Here is a 16,510-nt window from a genome sequence, read left to right as displayed (position 1 = left end):
CAAGTCTGCAAAATGGTTTTATTTATAAAGTTGCAGTGAAAGTAAAACATTGGCTTTATATAAGATGTGAACAAAAAGCCGTAAGTCTGAGCTCTCGGGTCGTTGTTGGCATTGTTGTTTGTCTCATTCTGCGTCCCGGCGTCCAAAGTCCACCCAGCCCTGGTAGTCCCGATCCGACATGCACTCAGAGCTCATCATCTCTGTGAACAAACCATTCCTACATGAACCACACACGAGGGTGCAGTACACGGATGTGAGCATATCCTTAGATCTCTCCCAACTCATTTAATCATGCAGTCACTCAAATGGTGTAATGACACAAGCAAAACAAAACAATCAGAGCAGAACTTTCACACCCCGACCCACAGCATACCTGAAATTGCTTGCATTATTTGCTTTGTCATTATCTCCCGTTCATCCTCCGATAGGTGTGCCCGTCTCTCCATCCGTGCAGGGGAAGCCTGAGGCGCTGGCTTCTGTCTGTCAGCTGAGCCTCTCACTTTCTCCCTCTTGGCTAGAAGCTGCTGTAGTAGACGAGTCTCTTCAGCCTCTCCAGCTGCTGAGGATACTAGCAGTGCAACCAACAGTGCAAACACCACAATAACTTTCCCTGACATGTCTGCCTACAAGAAGAAGAAAAATAGAAGTTAGTGACAAAGTGACAAAATATAAATAAAAATGAATTGAATGAAAAAAAAGTTACCTGTTACCTGTGAACAAGTGTGATGCTTCTGGTGCACAACGAGCAGATCGGCTCTTTTTATACTACAAGTCTGGTGTGAGCGATATAGCCTCAAATCAGGGACAGATAACAGTGTTCACTGATTGATTGGTAGACAGATGCATTAGCAGGATGTGCGTAAAGGAAGCGATGGACCACTATACCCACAAATCCATTATTATGCTTTTCGCTTACCTGGAAAGGCCTTCTTTTGCACTGCAATAACAATAAAACGAGTCTATGTGTTTACATAAGGAATCCAATACTCATTTAGAGCCTTTTTTGGCCAATACAGAGGATTTGATGTAACTGTGTAGCCACTTAAAAAAAAACGGGATTTTCTGGTGTTCTTAACTGGCTTCCTCGAATCAGATATCTCCACTCTAAACAGTTACTATTATTCTAATGATTAACACATGTTGGAACAAGACAGACAAATTCATTATTTCCCATTTCCATGTAGCATTTGTGTGTAATTTCAACAGTGTATGGGCTGTAGACAACAGTTTTTCATTTTCCATTTTAGGTAGAGCTGAATAATACATCTATCTCATTTGAAAAAAAGGCCAAGTGTGTATAATTTAATGATTGGCCTGAACTTTCCAGATGACGTACACTCTACCCTTTTAGTAAAAATACCACAGAGAACATGGTTGACATTAACGCTGTTTACATACTGTATAGATTTTCTACAAGTGGCCCAGTTGTTGTGTATCCAGTTGCCACTGACAACATGTGATGTATAATGCCTAGAAAAACAGAAACAAATATTTTCTACCAGGCTGTGAAAGCATCAACTATCAACTGGATTTACTCTACAGAGTGATTACATGACCTACACCACTACCCACTTTGATTCATGAGTAGAAATGACAGCAACACAATGGGAAGCTGAGAAGTCGCAGAATAGAAACATGTTTTGACTAATGGGTAAATCTGAGCGGTTGTTGGAATTTTTGTGACATTTGAGTCATTATTATCAAACTGAGCTCTTGGTTGTGGCCTCCAAGGCGCTGTACCAGAAGGTTGGAGATCTCATCTTGGATGTTGATGGGTGCGTCATCTGCCCATCCTCTGAGGTCCACAACCTTGGTGTAATCCTGGACTCCACCCTCTCACATCAAATCCATCACCAAATCAGCCGTTTTTCATCTCAAAAACATCTCCAAACTCCGGCCATCACTCTCTGACTCCGTGGCAGAAACCCTCATTCATGCTTTCATAACCTCCCATTTGGACTACTGCAATGGAGTCCTGTCTGGGGTCCCCAGCAAAACCCTAGACAGTCTCCAGTATGTCCAAAACTCTGCCGCCAGGGTCCTCACCCACACCAAGGCCTGGCAGCACATCCCCCCAACCCTCATCCACCTTCACTGGTTCACAATTAAAGTGCTCATATTATGCTCATTTTCAGGTTCATAATTGTATTTAGAGGTTGTACCAGAATAGGGTTATGTGGTTATGTGGTTTACACCATATATTTGTTGTACTGCACATTGCTACAGATCCTCTTCTCACCCTGTGTGTTGAGCTCTCTGTTTTAGCTACAGAGTGAGACATCTCACTTCTGTACCATCTTGGTTGGAAGTCGCACATGCACAATAAGTACTGCTAACTAGTCAGTTGCAGAGTATGAGGGCGTGCCACGCTAGCAGCTAGGCGAGCATTATAACATGTGTTACAAAGTGACGCACGTTCGACACGGAAGTAAAGGCTGGACTACAATAGAGCTGTTTGGAGCAGTTTGTGAACAGTGTTTTCTCTGGAAGATGGTAAGTCCCTTTGGGGTGGACTTTGGGCTTTTTCACTTTGTAAACCTATAACGTGCACAAAAAGATATATAACACAATAAAGGAAAGGGGAAAAGCGAAAAAGCATAATATGAGCACTTTAAGTCCTGCATCAAAAATAAAATCCTCCTTCTCCCCTACAAATCCCTCCATGCCCTGGCCCCACAGTACCTCTCCGACCTCCTCCATCCATATACCCCACCTTGAAACCTGCTGGCCTGCTCTCCATTTCCCACACCAGACTGTGTACCTTTGGAGACAGAGCCTTTAGTGTTGCAGCCCCATCCCTCTGGAACACACTCCCAGCAGATGTCCGAAATGCTACATCCCTGGACATTTAAAAATTATTATTTCCAATAAACCTGAAATGGAAAGTCTTAAATTTGACATTTATGCTCTTAATACACTGACACACGAGACACACACACCCATCACTGAAATCTGATAAACCCCAAGACACACAAAATCTGATGAAGTTCTCAGACACCACATTTGACATTTATGCTCTTAATGCACTGATGCCGAGACACACACACACCCATCACTGAAATCTGATACACACCCATCACAAGATCTGATAAACGTCCCAGACGCCGCATACTATAGACAGCTTGTTACTTCGACCTGTCACCCTGGTCAGGTCCAAACGAGTACACACCCACGTTATCAGGCCAGGCGGCAGCAGACGCTCCGCAGCTTTTTGTTTATTGTTGCAGATGCTCCTTCAAGAGAATTCTTGGAATTTTAAGCTGCAGCACTTGTAGGGCTGGTGAAGGTTATGATGAGCCTTTTACTTACAGTGTGAATACATTCATGGTTAAGTGTTTCTGTAGCTGCTTATCTCTCTGGTCTAACTTTCATTTTTTGGGGGTCCTGATCGTGTCCCATAAAAGTACACAGTAACAGCAATATTTAAAAAAGAAAGGTTTGACTGTTGTTAATGCAGATTGTGGTTAGAGTTTTGCACTTGTGGCTTCAGTTGTGACCACTGTTGTTCAGCATTTGAAAAAAAACTGGGTTACACTTTACTTGAAGTTATCTACATAAGAGTGACACGACACTGTCATGAACGTGTCATAAAAATTATAAACAAGTCATAAACGTTTAGTAAGTGTCATTCGGTTTTTTTCATGAAAAGTTATGGTTAGGGTTCATGTGTCATGACTGTGTCATGACAGTGTGATGTGTTCATGACACTGTCATGTCACTCATATGTAGATACCTTCAAGTAAAGTGTTACCAAAAACTGTAATCCACAATAAAGTACTCAATAGAGATGAAAGAAAAAAATATTCACTGCTGTAAAAAAGAAGTGAAATAGGTTGAATATATGCCATTTTCTGAGATTGGGATGAAAACATTGTTACTCGTACAAAATAAACTATTGATAATAACCCGAATACTGTAATAACGAGTTGCTGAATTATTTTTAATTCATCTATGGTTCACATGAAACCAAGAATAACAAACTCTTGGTTTATGATACTAAATACAAATTTGAGCTAGTATCTGTAAAAGAGTGATTTTTCAAAGTAAATTTGGATGTGAGTGAAAGCCACAAAATAGTGGCGTGCAAAGCGCTAACTGTCACTTTCCTCTGATGGGTGCGGTCCAAAGCAGATTTAGATCTTTTTTAGATTCTTGTGTCAATCACTTCAGGAAATTTTATTCTGCCAAATGTTAGATAAGAAAAAGAAAAAGGTGTGACTGTGATTTGTGTGTGTGTGTGTGTGTGTGTGTGTGTGTGTGTGTGTGTATGTATGTGTGTGTATGTGTGTGTGTGTGCGTGCGTGTGTGTGTTTGTGTGTATGTTTTGTTTTTGGGCGTTGAGTTCCTAGTCGTGCTTAGAAAATAATTTCCCCTTAATGATATAACCACTAACTGGTTTGTCTACACCATTCTCTTCTTTGGAAAGTATATAAATATCTTCAATGTTCAAAATGAATCAGAAAGCAATTAAAAAGAACCATTTTTCGATTGCTAAAAAAAAGAATTGGTGTGTAAAATAAGAGATTTCATGTGGAAGAATTTCGCTCTTTTCTTTAAAGAAAATATTGATTTGTGTGAAGTCACTTACAGTTTTTCTTGATTGCTTTAATGCAGCAGTCAACTCAAACTCCACATTTTCAAAACCATTAACACACAGGCCAAAACAGTGGCACTCATGGTCAAAATGACACATTTTGTTTGCAAAAGGCTCTAACCGTGTCAAAACATTTAAAATATGCAACAAAAGCAAATTTTGCCTTCAAACAACACAACTTGCAAACAAGTGTATGAGCTCTTCCAATCAACCATTACACAGTGGACAACAAAATACAAAATACAGCACTCAGCGCACCATTGCTTGTCATTGTAGCTTATTACTGTACGTAGCTTTCATGCCAGTGCCATTTATTGACAAATTTGCCTTCTTGCAAAGAATTGGATCCAGAATCAGAAATTCTTTGATGCAAATTTTATTGATTCCATTGATTCTTTTTTTCAAACTGTGGCTGAAAACTGAAATACTGTAAATATTACACATACTACATGTAAACCAAAATAAAATCTATTTGAGTATAGGAAATTAAGACAATAAAAATCTATTACAGTAAAGTATAAACATCTAGGCTATTACTGTAGAGTATAAGAAATAGCCACTATTGAAATACTCAGTCTCTTCTGTCTTAGACCTCTTCCATCCATGTTGGCAAAGAACAACACAGACGCTGCACCTTTAAGACCTGCAGACTGATTGCTAATTGAAGATTTGTGTGAAGGAATGTCAAACAGGTGCTTCAGTGATTTCATACTGATGTAGGTAGTCTCTAATGGACCTTTTTTCACAGCAGACATTTTGACTTGTCATAGTAGGAAAAGCACAGCTGAAATTGATAACCTTAACGATGTCTCAATTCCATCAAGTGTCCCAGTAAGCTATTTCAGTGAGTCAGCATGCACAGTAGCAGGGCCTCTCCTAAGTGGAATGCAGCCACCATTAATGGTTTTGAATACACCTGTGCTTTTCCTACTATGACTTGTCAACATGTCTGCTGTGAAAAAGGTCTATAGTTAGGAACAGATGGTTTCTGTTTGGTTACCATAGCTAAAATAATGGAGTTTGGACTGCTTGAATGACATCTGTGTTAACTGTTCTGCAAAAGGGTGGGGGAAATGTTTCAATCCAGTGAGAAAGGGTTAACACATTTGCAAGAGGTGTCTTCTGCTCTGCTGAGACAGTGATGATGAAAACCGAGTGGATCCCAGTTTCCTTAAGCAGGTCAAAGCAATCAAGAAAAACTGTAAATTATTCAAACTGTGAACATTAAAAGTTTCTAATTTCTGTATTGGTGTTTGATGGTTGAGTTTTTACTCCGTGTGTTCTGAGTGCCGGTGTGTGTTATCTCGATGAGGATTGTTCAAAGTGTTTGGCTGCACTGAGCCTGTTTTGAGACGTGTGTGTTAAGAGTTGTGTTGTTTGGAATGAATTTTGCAGCTGATGTGAACTGTTTAGCTCAGGTGACTGTTGATTGATAATGCAGACTTTTACAGAGTTTTGCAATTTGTGGCTTCAGGTGTGACCACTGTTGTTTAGCATTTGAAAAAAAGTACTCAATACAGATGACAGAAAAAAATATTTACTGCTGTAAAAAATAAGTGAAATAGGTTGAATATATGCCATTTTCTGAGATCGGGATGAAAACATTGTTACTCATACAAAATGAACTATTGATAATAACCCGAAGACTAATAACGAGTTGCTGAATTATTTTTAATTCATCTATGCTTCATCATGAAACCAAGAATAACAAACTCTCGGATTATGATACTAAATACAAATTTGAGCTAGTATCTGTAAAAGAGTGATTAAGTAAACTTAAATTTGGATGTGAGTGAAAGCCACAAAATAGTGGCGTGCAAAGCGCTAACTGTCACTTTCCTCTGACGGGTGCGGTCCAAAGCAGATTTTGATTTTTTTTTTTTGATTCTTGTGTCAATCACTTCAGGAATTTTTATTCTGCCAAATGTTAGATAAGAAAAAGGTGTGACTGTGATTTTTTTTTTTTTGTGTACGTGTGTGTGTGCGCGCGCGCGCGTGTGTGCGTGCGTGTGTGTGTGTGTTTTGTTTTTGGGCGTTGAGTTCCTAGTCATGCTTAGAAAGTAATTTCCCCTTAATGATATAATTACTAACTGGTTTGTCTACACCATTTGCTTCTTTGGAAAGTATATACATATCTTCAATGTTTAAAATTAATCAGAAAGCAATTAAAAAGAACCATTTTGTGATGGTTAAAGACACATCTTGGTTTGGGGTCAGCCCTATGTTCTCACATTTCTAGGACATTTTCAAAAGGGTTAGGGTTAGGCACTGCAAACTATGGTTTGCGTCCATTTGCTGTGCTTCATTCGACTGATCTGACCAGAAGCTAGTCAATGCGAAGCCTCTGTGCTACTTAGTTTAGTTTGTTTATATAAAAGGACTATGTGCACTTACATTAAATGTTTGCAATAAACAGAGAGATGGGTGCACCAGATTTAGCTAAAAGCTAAGGGATAAAATCTAATTCAAATTTATGAAAAAGGAAATGTGGGAACATAAGGCCTAATTTTTGAAGAAATTATAGAAATGTGGGAACACAGGGCTGTGGGAACATATGGATGTAGGAACATAGGGCTGTGGGAACATAGGGCTGTGGGAACATAGGGATTACTAGCTACCATCGTGTAGTCACATGATCAAATAGAGATGTGACATTAGACAACATCAACACACATACAGTAGACTAAATCGCAGTTTTAAATCCAAAATAGGTTGTTGGTATATATTGTGTAGATTCAATGTTGTTGTTTTTTGTAAAGTGCCCTGGACTAATGTCATCCTTACATTTGTAGCAGTAATTACATTAATTCTAGGCAGGGCCGCCTTAACCTAAATTAGGCCCCGGGGCTGAGAGGTTTTGTAGGCCCTCCATCCCCTCAATTTATAGAGTCTCATTTAAAAAAAGTGTAATATCTAGGTAATCTACATCACAAAATGCATTAGTTTCTTTCGAGACATACAACAGTGAGTTTTCCCTCTTTGAGCCAGAAAACACCATAATATTGTTATTAACATATCACTGAGCCCACTTGAGCATAAACACAAGACACTTTATTTAACAACCACACACAGCAACTTATCGTGATAATAAAACCAAAATGTGTGAAAGTATGATTTCAAACGATATTATGAAAAGCATCACCAACCATCACCTGTCTGCACAAACATTGATAATAACTGATAACAGCATAAGCAAAGAACAGAAAGAGATCAAAGAAGGAGCCTCTTCTCTGGCCTCAGCGTTCCATGGATGTATTATATTAGCAAGCGTTCCACACACCACTTTTTTTTATTTTATTTTTTTTGTGTGGCATTTTTAGGCCTTTATTTGACAGGACAGTTTAGACTGAAAGGGGAGAGAGAGGGGGAATGACATGCAGCAAAGGGTTGCAGGCCAGAATTGAACCCACAACCGCTGCTGCGAGGACCAAGCCTCTATACATGGGGCACACGCTCTACCAGGTGAGCTACCCAGGCACCCCCACACACCACTTTTTGACTGTTGAGCGCAGCATCCTGGTACTCATAGTTGTTCTGCATTTTGCTACACTTCGTCAGTTTGAACGTACTATGCACTCAAAATAGCAAGTTAAAAAACAGAAGTGCGTGAATTGAGACAAAGCAATAGTCAGATAATTGGCTCAGTAATGTCAGTTGCACGGAAATTAATTGCTAATTGAAGCTAACATTAGCCACCAAGCTTCTGGTCACACCAGACTAAGGAAGGCCGTAAACACAAAACCCCTGAATGTAGTGAATCAAGAAATGTTTTGTTGTATTGCTTTTGAATTCAACTTTTTATTTGTAAAAAGAAAATTGTGTCTGCTATCAAATGGCATAGTGTCACTTGAAAGAAATTATCTCAGTAGAGGCTCTATGTATGTATTATTATTATTATTATTATTATTATTATTACACTGTGTGTGGTTAGAAATGCCTGAGTAGAGTTCTGCCACAGGCTCACAGCCTCAGTATAACAGACATTGAAAGGAAAAGCAATTATCTTCATGCCTGTCTGGATGTCAGTCTGGATGTCAGATACCCATCCTGGCCATCCAGTAAGTTGCCAAACTAGATGTTCAACCTGTCTTCAACCTAGCGTCACTAATGCCACTGAATACACAGGTTAGTAAAAAAAACCTTTAAAAAAACATATTTGCCACACCTTGCTGTGGCATGGGGCCAGGCTGTCTCGCCCTGTCAGTCCTATAAAAATGGCAACTTGTCACAGGCAGAAACACTCCTCGGAGACTCTCCAGCTCTGCTCATCACCTTCACGGCCAGCTCAGCTCCATATCTCACCATGTCGGCCTCTGTCAGCCGCCAGAGCAGCTACAGCTCCAGCAGCATCTCCAGTGGCAGCGCTATCCGCATGAGCAGGGGGGTGCAGCTGGTCGGAGGCGGCCAGACCCTCATGTCCACTGGGTCCTTGCAGAGGCGCGCGCCCAGCGTGTACGGGGGCGCGGGAGGTTACGGGACCCGCATCTCCCAGTCAGCCTTCTCCTCCTCCGGGTCGCTGACCCCGTACGGCGAGACTGCAGTGATCAACAACGAGAAGGTGACCATGCAGAACCTCAACGACCGCCTGTCATCCTACCTGGACAAGGTAAACCATGATGATGATGATGATGATGATGATGATGATAACTTCACATTGCTGCACATTCCTTTGACTTTTTCTTAGACCATTATAACATTTTTTTTTCTATCTGCATTAAATCAAAACTCAATTTGCTCCTCATAATAAAATGCCTGATGAACACATAACACACTATATAATCAGACCTAACACACACACACACACACACACACATTCAATACTTTCCTGCATGTGCAGGGGACTCACACATACCCACAAAGGGTACACTTTAAAGGATTTGTTCACAATTGTTTAAGTCCTAAAGCAAGTTCATTGCTGTAATAATTCCTCCTGTTCACACTGGCTTTAACAGATCCCTTCTTAATGCACTTTCACTGTAAGTGATAGGGGACAAAATCCACAGCTCTCGTTCTGTGCAAAAATATGTATGTGTATATTATTATCATATTATATTCCAGTGTATCTGAAATTAATATGAATTACAATTTTCTACCCTCAGATTAGCTTCAGATAAACTTTAGAATATTCAAATCTGAATAATTATACAGTAAGTCTTTATTGTATAAACTTATTTGGATCAAGACTGTTTTGGTAAGTTAATTTGATCTTATAACGATTAGTAAAGAATTCAGGGGTTTCCAGAAATTTGGGTTGGCAGTGGTGGAAAGTACATGTATTTAAGTACTGACTGTACTTATTTACAACACTGTGAAATGAGTACTTTATACTATTTTAGATGCAAATATTGTACTATATACTCTATTTTCTTTATTTGGGAGTTACTTTGCCGATTATTCTAACCCATAACCATATCATGATTAAAAGTCATTGTAAAATAAAGAACCCATTAATACCTTTACCTGAAATAAGCTCCATCTTGACAGAGCTACAACATTAAAATGCTTCTTACATATGAATGCATCAGTGAGTTCTAAAACACAATGCAGCTTTCTGCATTACTACTCTGCAATACTACTGTTGAGTAGTACATTTTGTTAATTGTACTTACATAACTTCAAAATAATTAAAGAATAAAGAAAACGATTTGATTACAGATCGGATGGTTCATGGCGGAAAAAAATGTAAACGGCACAATGTTTTAGTTAGGTTGGAAATAGATTTGGCCAGCCCACAAAAAAATAAATTAGCTTCCAAGCGAGTAATGAGCCAGTACTAATGCATTTTATGAATGGACACATCTGTCATCTGTCATTTTTCATCTGTCATTGTGTGATGCGTCACGCTGTGGTTGTGTCTGCAGGTGCGCTTGCTGGAGTCAGCCAATAGGAAGCTGGAGCTGCAGATCCGAGAGTTCTATGAGAAGAAAGCTCCTTCTGTTTCCAGTGACTTCACCAGCTACTTCGCCACCATCACTGAACTCCGAGCTCAGGTACCGCTCACATTTTACACATCATGACACATTTAAAAATATATAACTAACAAAACTATTCTATAATACAAGAAACACAGCAAAAGCATATATGACACTTAATTATCTAGCTTTCAAACTAATTTAGAAATCCACTGTAGAAATAATGTTTCTGAAATATACCCTGTCATTTTTTGGTGTCTGCTACTTTCTTAAGATAGCATATAAATGTACTGATGAGTCTGTCTGATAAAACAAGCCAAAAAAGTTTCACCCCGCTTTCCACTTTTAGATCATGAGGAAATACTCAGACAATCAACGTATCATCCTGCAGATTGACAATGCGCAACTGGCTGCAGATGACTTTAAAATAAAGTAGGTCTACCCTCCTCCCTTGAATCATGATGAAATCCATATGCAGCCTACAGTAATTTAATTTGTATATATTTGAAAACTAATTTCAAGACAGTTTTGTTATTGTAGGTTGTCATTTTTGAAAAAAGTTTAAAAAAAATATGGCTTGGAATAACATGTACGTCATCTACTGGATCAGCACAGAATGAGAATGAATGAAGATGTAAGTGGAGGTTTTTTTCTTTCACTCATTCAATTAACTTTCTTCTGTAGGTATGAGACGGAGCTGAACATGCATACGATGGTGGAGGCCGACGTGTTACGTCTCCGAGGGGTCCGAGACAGCCTGACTCTCAACATCAGTGACCTGGAGGTGCAGCTAGAAGGTCTGAAAGAGGAGCTGGTCTACATGAAGACCACCCACGAGGAAGTGAGAACCATTCAGAGAAACGACTCCTGTTGTAGTGTTTAAAAAGAAGAAGAAAAAAAAACAGAATGATGGCTCGCTGTCTGCTCTGTTTCTAAGTACAATGGTGCCATCTGTTGGTGTGGTCCATGACTCACACACCTGTATAAGATAAAAATGTGTCCATGTTGCAGGAGAAACGGCAGCTGAATATCAAGCAGACTGGCATGGTTAACGTAGAGGTGGACAGCACAAAGTCTGTTGATCTGACATTGGTCCTGCAGGAGATAAGGGAGCAGTATGAAGCTATGATGGTGAAGAACAAGCAGGAGCTTGAGAAATGGTTCCAATCTAAGGTGAGACGGGAGAGCAGGGCAACGGGCCTGAAAATGGAAAAGATTTACAGATGGCAATGTGATGATATTTATTATATATATATATATATATATATATATATATATATATGTGTGTGTGTGTGTGTGTAAAACTAGGTGGAGCTTCTCAATACTCAAATCACAACATGTACAACAGAGGTGAAGACGTTTTACACGCAGCTGTCAGAGCTGAAGAGGACCCTCCAGACTTTGGAGATAAGTCGGCAAAGCGTCCTCACAGAGGTAGGCCACAGATGGACTGACAGAATGCAAAAGCACACTTTCCCTGTGCAGTGTTATCTGATCGTACTTATAATACAGTGTAAGGTTGATTCACATTTTTTCAGGTCTGTCTTAAAAAAAACAGTCCCATGCCCATATGTACATTCAATTCAATTCAATTCAATTTTATTTATAGTATCAAATCATAACAGAGTTATCTCGAGACACTTTACAGATAGAGTAGGTCTAGACCACACTCTATAAATTCCAAACCCCCAACAATTACAGTAATTCCCTCAAGAGCAAGCATTAGCCGTGGCTGTTGCAACAGTGGCGAGGAGAAACTCCCTTTTAGGAAGAAACCTTGGCAGACCCAGACTCTTGATAGGCGGTGTCTGTCATTCATGTGTGTCATTCATAATGTCACATGTCAGTTCATAATGGGATTTCCAAGATCCTTTCCTAATGCACATTTAATGTAAGTAATAGGGTGTAATGCAAAACTATATGCCAAAGTTTATCTGAAGTGAATAAAAGGCTTTAGCAGTCTGGGTTAGTAAGGATTCAGACTGAAAACAGTCCTGTGTTACAGCAATGCAGGGGGCTGTGTTGGTGGGGGCATGCTGTTTAAAAGGTACCAACAATGAAATATGATCCAGGAAGTTCAGTTGAAGTAATAGAGCACATGTTTAAAATCACTGCATGATGGATTGTAATACTCAGGATCCAGACAGGATTTTACAACTCAAGTTGTCCCGTAGTAACTATTTTATCTTTCAACACAAGGATCGCGAGGTAAGCAGTAGAAATACTGCGTTCATACCAGTAATGTGCGCTTGCATGTATTTGATTGGGCATTTCTATAATTTAGTATTGTGCAGATATACATTATGAAGCTATAACTTTATAATTTCCTGTCAGGGCAATTCTTTTTAATAGTTTTTTCCTGTCTGTCCTGCAGATTCAGTGCTTGCAGCAGAATAAGGAAGAAGTGAACAGTCGATACAGCATGCAGCTCAGCCAGCAGCAGCTCACCATCAACACGCTGGAGATAGAGCTGCAGCAGCTGAAAGTCTCTCTGGAGCAGCAGCAAGCCGACTACAACCTGCTGCTGGACATCAAGATGAGGCTGGAACTGGAGATCGCTGAGTACAGGAGGCTGCTGGAGGGGGAGAGCTATGAACAAAAAAAGTGAGTGTTTCATTTCTTTAAAGTGAAAGTAGCAGGCCAATAGCTAAAGCAATACAATATATCTCTAATACATGGGGAAATCTCTGTATGTGTGTGTGTGTATGTGTGTGTGTGTGTGTGTGTGTGTGTGTGTGTGTGTGTGTGTGTGTGTGTGTGTGTGTGTGTGTGACACTTGGTTTTCTGGGTACCCAATGAACTTAGGGTTTGGAATTTGGAGCAGTTTGGAGCAGTTTGGACAGCGCTGAATATTGGATATTAATACACTGTGAATTAAACTAAATGGTCGAACAATAAAGGTTGAGGAAAAAATGTTGAGAAAAAAAGCGCTGCCATTACTGGCTCTTTTGTGTCAACCCTTCACATTAAAAGCGCAGCTTAAATTCACTCAGAGCATTTTGCTAAGAGGAAACTCAATGAAAAGGCATGTCGATCCTTCACAATATGGCTGTGATTACTCCACATTTTAATTGTGATTTTTGTTTAGTAAAATCTGAATCTGCATTGTTCTCTGTCAGGTAAATGTAGTACAATGTTTTTCTCTGAATTAGAAGTACACAATAAGTCAGTAGTAGGCTGGAGTTGAATATTAGGTGCGTTGGGGTCCTTCTGTAACAAATTTTGGGGTACAATGGTTCTGGAGAAAGCTACAAGCCACAGGCCAAGCAATCAGGCCGTTCCAAACGAGCACTGTACTAGTGTTTTAAAATAATGTTCCCTCTCTCCATAGGGCTGTGGTCATCAGCAAGGTTGTGGAAGTGCAAGTGGAAGGTAAGAATCCCAATCATTCACCAAAACCAAACCAACTTTTCTGATCTTGTAACAGTATGATTGACTATTGGCTCATTGCACACATGATGCGTTATGTTTGTTGTCAACCTCTGCAGAGCATAAACCCCACATCGAGAGGAGAGTGAAGACCATCGTGGAGGAGATTGTTGATGGGAAGGTGGTGTCCTCCAGTGTTGACACCCAAGTGGAGGACATTCAGTAACACCTCTGCTGACGCTAAAGTGACATTTTTATCTTTATTTACTAGCTAAATCATATAATACCTGCTTAATGAATAATTTACTAAAGTCAGTGTTTAACTTGTAATTTAAATTGGCCTATGAACGAGGAAGTAACAAAATTCATTAGTAATAATGAAGGAGATGAAAATGCAAGTGAATAAAAAAATTAAGTGATAAATTATTAAAAGTGATTTGATTCAAACGACCATGGTATATTGAGAATATTGAGAACGGAGCCATGTTTCATACTTTCCCCCGTATTACATTCATCATTCATCGTTCACAACACAAATATGCCATTTACCATTTAAGGAAATTGGCCTCAATAAGAGTGGAAGTAAGAAACAGTAATTGAAAAAAAGTGATACATTGCCAGTTGATTTGATGAACTTGATTGCCAGCTGATGATCAGAGAAACACTGTTTCAGCCTGTTCATGTTGTGAATGACGAATGATGAATGTAAGACGGGGAAAATTATGAAACATGGCTCCGTTCATGACCGTTTTAATCAAATCAGCTTTAAACGAATTCAAACACTTTAAAGTTTTCAATTCACATGCATTTTTACTGCTCTGTTTTTTTTTAATCACATCCATTATCATCACCTCCATTTTATTAATTCATTTTTGTTACGTCTACCCCTCATATATACCACGATAGTTCCCACACAAATCACACATATTTTCAAAAAGCACTTAAGGGTTTTAAGTAGGTTACTTTGGCATTTTCTTTCTTTTCTTTCGATTGCAATTATATATAGCAAGGTTGCAGCAAGTGATGATTTTTCCCTGATAGATGCTCGGTCTGATAAGTGTGAGACCAAAATATGAATAAAAAAACAGATAGCATGTGTATTCTTAATCACAATTGTGTATTACAATCCAGAAAGGTGGATTATAGTTTGGTTATGGGGTTTTCATTGGCAAAAACTCAATAATAATGTAGTTGTTGTCTGAAGCTCAGGCTTGGGGCCTCCTGTATTTTCCCTGTGCAGATACTTTGCCGATAATCACAAAAATACACCAAAATAAAGCAACATCTGACATTGATTCTAAAGAAAAATGTTTCAGGTGTAATTTCACTAACACCCACTAGGTGTCACCCTACTCTTTATCTATAAAAGTAAAGTCCTTGATATTTGTGGATTGTATTTTGCTTAAGTGGAAACAAATTGTTGCTGCACAAGACACATTAGGAAACACAATTATTTTAGTCACAGGACAATAAACAATAGTCCACAAATAGCACAAAATCAAGGCACAATATTGATGCCATGTTGTACATGCCATGCCATGTTCATGTGTGATACTGAATATGATTTTCACAGTAACATGCAGAGATGAAAACCTTTTTTTTTGTGTAGATTTGGTTCTGTGAGGTTGACAACTCACCTAAGTTTCTTCGTTTGGGTGGAGTTGAATCAAGCAGAGACTATCAAACATCGGTGATTCAGAGTAAATCTCTTGGTCAGAATGACTCAGCTTTAAAGACTTCCTTCCTTTCACTGCTTTTGTGCAGCACTCTATTAACACATTATTGCTATTTAATGTAATTAGATCTTTTTGTTCCTGCAGTTTTGTGCAGCAGGGCAATATCAAGTTTAAGCAAAGAGGATCAGATTAATTTCTCTCACTGTCTAGACCCTACAATTAAAATTCTTGTGCATGACTAGACAAGACATAGAGATTAAAAAAAACCATTGTGTACTGTTGTTGGAACCTTGCAACTTGCACCTGACATACATACAGAAAGGTCCCGGTTTAAATTGAAATCCTAACGTTAAATTTGCCCTCCTGGTGTTAAACTTCATGCCTCATTGTAAAAGTAAAAAAGTTGTCATACAGGGTGAGAAAATTCCCTGCACATTAGATTTAGATTTATTATCCCTGAGGGATATTTGTTTTCACAGCCAGTTCATAGAAACATATACACATAGGCAAGGTAAGGCAAGGCAAGGCAGCTTTATTTGTATAGCACATTTCAGCAACAGGGCAATTCAAAGTGCTTTACATAAAAACGATTAAAATACAAGAATAAAAGTTACAGTGTAGTACAAGAAATGAAACATCAAAGAGCAGTTAAAAACAGTTAAAAATATAAAAGAAGATAAAATACAAGAATCCTTCCCGTTCCCAGAATGGGCCGTTTCCACCGTTCTTCTCTTTATATGCTTATATCGATTTTCATGCAGTTTCAACAATGCAACTTAATACAAATAAATAATTATTTAAAGAAAGGCAAACTTCAAAAAGAAAGCCTTGATTTAAATAAACTGAGTGTTGTAGCGGATCTGCAGTTATCTGGAAGTTTGTTCCAGATATGTGGAGCATAAAAACTGAAAGCTGCTTCCCCTTGTTTAGTTCTGACTCTGGGGACTACAAGCATACCT

The 16,510-nt window shown here is 39.0% G+C and overlaps 2 protein-coding genes across 2 annotated transcripts; one reads left to right on the top strand and one right to left on the bottom strand.

The window, feature by feature from the left end:
- Positions 1-43: 43 nt before the first annotated feature.
- On the bottom strand, positions 44-726 carry LOC120567739 (gastrin/cholecystokinin-like peptide). The gene is made up of 3 exons (XM_039814719.1): positions 711-726; positions 374-623; positions 44-200 (listed from the first exon to the last, which is right to left on the bottom strand). The coding sequence occupies exons 2-3, from the start codon at positions 615-617 to the stop codon at positions 124-126; spliced, it is 321 nt and encodes a 106-aa protein (XP_039670653.1). The 5' UTR covers positions 618-623; positions 711-726; the 3' UTR covers positions 44-123.
- Positions 727-8,837: 8,111 nt separating this feature from the next.
- On the top strand, positions 8,838-15,183 carry LOC120569500 (keratin, type I cytoskeletal 47 kDa-like). Its single transcript, XM_039817358.1, has 9 exons — positions 8,838-9,200; positions 10,456-10,584; positions 10,856-10,938; positions 11,191-11,347; positions 11,518-11,679; positions 11,815-11,940; positions 12,881-13,110; positions 13,838-13,878; positions 13,995-15,183. Exons 1-9 carry the CDS (start codon positions 8,898-8,900, stop codon positions 14,099-14,101), a joined length of 1,338 nt encoding a protein of 445 aa, XP_039673292.1. The 5' UTR covers positions 8,838-8,897; the 3' UTR covers positions 14,102-15,183.
- Positions 15,184-16,510: the final 1,327 nt, after the last annotated feature.

Source organism: Perca fluviatilis, chromosome 1 (assembly GCF_010015445.1).
Source record: "Perca fluviatilis chromosome 1, GENO_Pfluv_1.0, whole genome shotgun sequence".
Lineage (NCBI taxonomy): Eukaryota > Metazoa > Chordata > Actinopteri > Perciformes > Percidae > Perca > Perca fluviatilis.
The sequence above is the reverse complement of the archived record's forward strand: the minus strand, read 5'-3'. Positions and strand labels throughout refer to the sequence as shown.

Excerpts from the sequence above, each read along its gene's own strand:
- LOC120567739 (XM_039814719.1), bottom strand. The coding sequence starts at position 617 with ATGTCAGGGAAAGTTATTGTGGTGTTTGCACTGTTGGTTGCACTGCTA. Across the intron at positions 201-373 it reads AATAATGCAAGCAATTTCAG|AGATGATGAGCTCTGAGTGC; the intron begins GTATGCTGTGGG and ends GTTTGTTCACAG.
- LOC120569500 (XM_039817358.1), top strand. The coding sequence starts at position 8,898 with ATGTCGGCCTCTGTCAGCCGCCAGAGCAGCTACAGCTCCAGCAGCATC. Across the intron at positions 11,941-12,880 it reads GGCAAAGCGTCCTCACAGAG|ATTCAGTGCTTGCAGCAGAA; the intron begins GTAGGCCACAGA and ends TCTGTCCTGCAG. Across the intron at positions 13,879-13,994 it reads TGTGGAAGTGCAAGTGGAAG|AGCATAAACCCCACATCGAG; the intron begins GTAAGAATCCCA and ends CAACCTCTGCAG.